This window comes from Folsomia candida, unplaced genomic scaffold (genome assembly GCF_002217175.1).
Source record: "Folsomia candida strain VU population unplaced genomic scaffold, ASM221717v1 Fcan01_Sc047, whole genome shotgun sequence".
NCBI classification, from domain to species: Eukaryota; Metazoa; Arthropoda; class Collembola; order Entomobryomorpha; family Isotomidae; genus Folsomia; species Folsomia candida.
The window spans coordinates 383513-388350 of NW_019091239.1; the positions used below are offsets into that span (position 1 = coordinate 383513).

At 37.4% G+C, this 4838-nt stretch overlaps 1 protein-coding gene and 1 long non-coding RNA gene across 2 annotated transcripts; one reads left to right on the plus strand and one right to left on the minus strand.

The window, feature by feature from the left end:
* On the plus strand, positions 1 to 3673 carry LOC118433329 (zinc finger protein 555-like). Its single transcript, XM_035845138.1, has 4 exons — positions 1 to 517; positions 610 to 1582; positions 2168 to 2515; positions 2704 to 3673. The coding sequence occupies exons 2-4, from the start codon at positions 947 to 949 to the stop codon at positions 3136 to 3138; spliced, it is 1419 nt and encodes a 472-aa protein (XP_035701031.1). The 5' UTR covers positions 1 to 517; positions 610 to 946; the 3' UTR covers positions 3139 to 3673.
* A 175-nt stretch (positions 3674 to 3848) lies between these two features.
* On the minus strand, positions 3849 to 4838 carry LOC110861929. The gene is made up of 2 exons (XR_002549110.2): positions 4516 to 4838; positions 3849 to 4374 (listed from the first exon to the last, which is right to left on the minus strand). It is a non-coding gene; the product is annotated as an uncharacterized LOC110861929 (long non-coding RNA).

The window sequence follows — 4838 nt, forward strand, 5'->3', positions numbered from 1 at the left end:
TCGACTAAAATGAGTCTTACTGTTACCTTCTGATAAAAGTATAAAATTATTTTTTAACGAAAACAATCCAAGTAATGTAAATCCTACCAAACTTTCAAGAAATGTTTAATCGTAACTCGAACTTGACCTATATTCATAAACGTATCTGTTTGAAAATACGTTACCATTTTTTTCAAATTTTTAAATCGTAATTTAATCTCAAAAACTACACAATGGTTATCCCGACCACGAATCCAAAAAAGTACTCGTGCCCAAACTGCACAACCAAATTCGTGTCCTCGAGTGCACTAAATCGCCACGTGGCAACTGTCCACTCCGACGATAAGCCGTTCTCCTGTGACACGTGCAACTATCGAAGTAAGACTAAAGGAAATTTGAAAACGCACAAAACTCTGATACATTCCAACATACGTAACTTCGTTTGTGATAAGTGTGGTGAAGATAAGCGTTTCAAAACCAGCTATGAACTCAAGTCCCACGTGAAACACCGACACACCAAACGGGAGCGAAATTTCAAGTAAGAAATTAAACTTAATTCATATTTATTTTCAAAATAATTTTACGAAATTGTGAGCTACATAAATTTAAGAAGTACATTTCCACAAATAGGTGTGACCAGTGTGCTTTCTCATTTACTGAAGGGTCCCGCCTTAGAAGACACATTATCCAAGTTCACTCCGAGAAAGGTACCAGTCATCCGTGTGAATAGTGCGGAAAAACTTTTAAATCCATCTATCTCAAGAATGGCCACCTGCGTTACTTTCATCTCCGCGAGTTTCAAAAATTCCCGTGTCGCCATCCAGGCTGCAAACACGAGGCAAGATCCCTACAAAATTTCCATCGCCATGAACAAACTCACCTTGCCCCTTCCGCCCGCGAAACGTTTCCTTGCCCCCATTGCGACAAAGTGTACCTTGTCCAGGAAAGCTTAAAATCTCATTTGGAAATGCACAAGAACGGGGCCCGATTTAAATGTGAGGTTCCCGGCTGCGGGATAACCCTCGGCGCAAGATATTTACTAAACAGTCACGCCCGTACCCATTCAGGCAAACGTCCCCACGCATGTCCCCACTGTTCCATGACCTTCCTTCTATCGGGCAATATGAGACGACACATTCGTTCTAAGCACATGGATGACAAAGTATCCCGCGTCTTCAAGTGCCCCTTGTGTCCCGCCAAGTTTAAATCTGCGGAAGTCCGAGCCCGGCATGAGAAGACACATTTGGATGAATCCAAACGTAAAAATTTGGCGTGCCCCCACTGTTCAGAAACTTTCATGCATTTGGCTACGCTAAAAAGTCACGTGCGACGATTTCACACATTGCCGCAGGATCGGGAACATTTCCCATGCTCGTGGTCAAGTTGTGGCGCCATCTTCGAAACGAGTGAGGCCATGCGACACCATTTTAGAACGAGGCATACCATACGCGAGAGGAAATTTAAGTGTTACTTCTGCCCCAAAGATTTTGTTTGTATGGATTATTTATCCATCCACGTGAGAGTGCATACGAATGAGAAGCCTTACAGTTGTTCCAAATGCAGGAAGAAGTTTAAAAGTTCTGGTGTCAAGTATCAACATTTGGTAAGAATTGTAAAGAAATATATTAATTTTTTTAATCTACTAAATCCATGAAACGTGGAGTATTTCGTATTTCAAACGGTATTTAGATACTCATTGTTGTATTTTGTATTTCAAAAAGTATTTAAATACTGTATTTTGTATTTTGACAAAAAATAATCAAAGTATTTTGACAACAAATTGTCAAAGTAGTTTGAAAATACAAATGTATTTTGGGCTCTAAGGTGTATTTGTATATTGTACTTTATATTTTGAAAAAATGTATTTTGACCATCCCTGCAGTGGAGTGTGTTTTTTAAAAAAAATTCTATATTTTTTCCACCTCTGAACCTGAATACAGAGAGTGGACCGAGAAGCTGTATACATTTTTGACAATATTTCTAACCTACAAGGGGTTATTTTTAAATGCGAATCTAACTCGATATTACGATCCTTGTTCTTAGCTTTCAGAATGCATCACTTTTACTAAAACTCACTTTTACTACACTATAAAAAACTTCCTGTGACTTTCCTAGGGTGTCTTTTTTCCACCAATTATATTCAATTCATCCAACATTTAATATTTTTCCTTTTATCCAACTTTCCCAGAGAGATCATCACACCACGCGCATAAGGTTCCAGTGCCCACACTGTGAGCAGAGGTATCTGGGAAAGTCATCTTTGGAGACGCACATGAGTAAAATTCACGATCCTAAGTCAATAAAGTGTGGTTTGTGCAAACTTAGCTTACCGTCGCTGGAAAAATTAGAAATTCACATCCGCGCCGAACACACGAATGAGAAACCGTACCCTTGTAAAATCTGTGGACTGGAAACTTCATCATACAACTTGCTAAGGAGCCACATTTTACAAAATCACAAAGACACAGTGAAGCACTTTAAGTGCCGGAAATGTGAGAAAACGTCCATTTCTCGGGCTCGCATAAAAAATCATGAGGTAAAAAAATTAAAAGTTAAGCCTTAAGATTTTCACGCAAGAAATTTATACTTATAACAAAAAGTATAATATGTATGTACATACATTTTACACACGATATTCATATGTACATAGATACCTTCGTAACTTAACCAGATTTCTAACACTGAATATTCCCATTAATATTATATTTTTCCAAAATTTCTCAGGAAACCCATAACCCTGATAGGACCAGGTATCCCTGTCCTACGTGTGGAACAACATACTCGAATATACATTCCTTAAGGGATCACGTGAACGCAGTACATGCAAATGTTTTTAAATATTCTTGCTACTTTTGCTCCGCCAAATACCGGTTTGCTGATGGCTATAAGGCACACATGAGAAAAATGCACACCAAGGAAATTCCACATCGGTGTAAGTTATGCAGTTTCAAATCTGTTAATCACGGCACGCTCAACGGACACGTGCGATTTGTTCATCGTGAAGCAACCAGTTGTTACTTTTGTAGAAAAATGTGTTCTGATATGGAAACGCATATGACCATTCACACCACCGAGCTGCATTTTGGGTGCGGACTTTGTCCTAAATCGTTCAGGTTACAAGGAGTTAGGCGTACACATAGGAAAAAGTATCACGTGTAATGTGACGTAATTTTAAATCTTTAATTTTAGCAATGAATATTTAGTAATTAGGATTACGATTAGTTCATTCAGGCTCGTTAACTAGACACGTGCAATTTTGTCACCGTCAAGCAACCAGTTGCTACTTCTGTGGAAAAATGTGTTCTGATATGCACACTCATTTGACCATTCACACGACCGAGCTGCATTTTAGGTGCAAACTTTGTCCTAAATCGTTCAGGTTACAAGCAGATAGGCGTATTCATCGGAGAAAGTGTCACGTGTAAAGTGACTTAACTTTTAAATTTACTTTAACGAAATGAGTGATGAACGCATAGATAGATAGTTAGGGAATCCAATTACGATCAGTTTAATTTAATTCGTGCTATTTTGCATTTTAGTAGTTTCCAAAGTGTTCATTTTTGTTAGTAAGAAGCCCACTCAATGTACGTGTTTATTTCGTTGTCGTATTCACGGGTCGTATTCACGGGAACATCTTACCTAGCAAATTTTGAAAGCTAAAAAAATATGTGTATTAATGAGATGCGCAAAATATGGATGAATGTATAGTATTGCAAACCTATATTTCAATGACTCATGCTAAGTATCCTGTATCTTTTGATTTAATTTCCATGGATTTCTATGCTCATGTGTACATATATGGCTTGTTATTTAGTGTATTTATTAAATATGATTCTGCGAAATAAAAACTTTTCAAGTATGAGAGGTAATTTGTCGAACAAAAATCAATGTATTTTTACGAAAAGTTCATGGTTATGGTTAGGCGATTAATTTTTTGTTTGCTTTGCATTTTGCATTTTTTTCAGTGCTGTGTGAGAAATGACGGAAAGTTTTAACAAATCAAACACCCATGTTAATTAATTAATTAATTCGAAAATCATCTGCAATGAAACTGAAAATAATCTAATTTCATCTCAAACATGAAGTAAATTACGAACTGAATAAAACGCCTCTCACATGAAGTGCCAGAACTACTCCAGAAATAAAAGCTAAAACATAGAACACGTACTTAAACTGGTTTTCCATTTTTAGAATATGCGCCCGGAAAGGGGCCTCTGTTTCTTCCTTGGTAAAATGTTTGTCCAATTTGTCGGCGAAATTCTCTAGTTGGGCAACTCTTTTCTTAAGGCTTGGTTTTGGTTCGGGTAGAAAAAATGGTCCCCCGCCCCCTGTAATTGGGCAGGAGTCCCGATTCGTCGAATGGTCCTTGAATTCTTTCCCGTCTACCATTATTTTCTAAAAATGGAGTATTGTAAACTTGTAAAGTACAAAAAATTGATTCCACAAGGGATAAGGGAACGTTCATAAAATAATTAACGCAAAGTTAGCCAGTTTTAACGCCTCCATTGTAACTCTAAAACGTCCCCTAATACTTACCGTGAGGTTTATAGATTTTGAGAATTTTCCATAAAACGAATGAACCCCAAAAATATTTTAGAATCCAGTTTTGAAGATGATTCCAATCATTCGTCTGACCAGATTGGAGTGAGAGATGGGTGATAATATATGTACGTAAATTAGATAAACAGGCTGCTGCGCAAACTGCACAGTTGTATTTACAAGTATGTATGTATTACAAACCGAGAATTCGGGTGAGAATGGAAGTTATTGATTGATTAATGATAAGTAACTTATCATAAGTTGACCATATTTGTATGTACTTGTAACAGTCTTACCCAGTAGAGCGTACAAGTACATGC

Coding starts and splice junctions, on each gene's coding strand:
- LOC118433329 (XM_035845138.1), top strand. CDS start 947: ATGCACAAGAACGGGGCCCGATTTAAATGTGAGGTTCCCGGCTGCGGG. Junction 1,583..2,167: donor GTGTCAAGTATCAACATTTG/GTAAGAATTGTA, acceptor CAACTTTCCCAG/AGAGATCATCACACCACGCG. Junction 2,516..2,703: donor CTCGCATAAAAAATCATGAG/GTAAAAAAATTA, acceptor AAAATTTCTCAG/GAAACCCATAACCCTGATAG.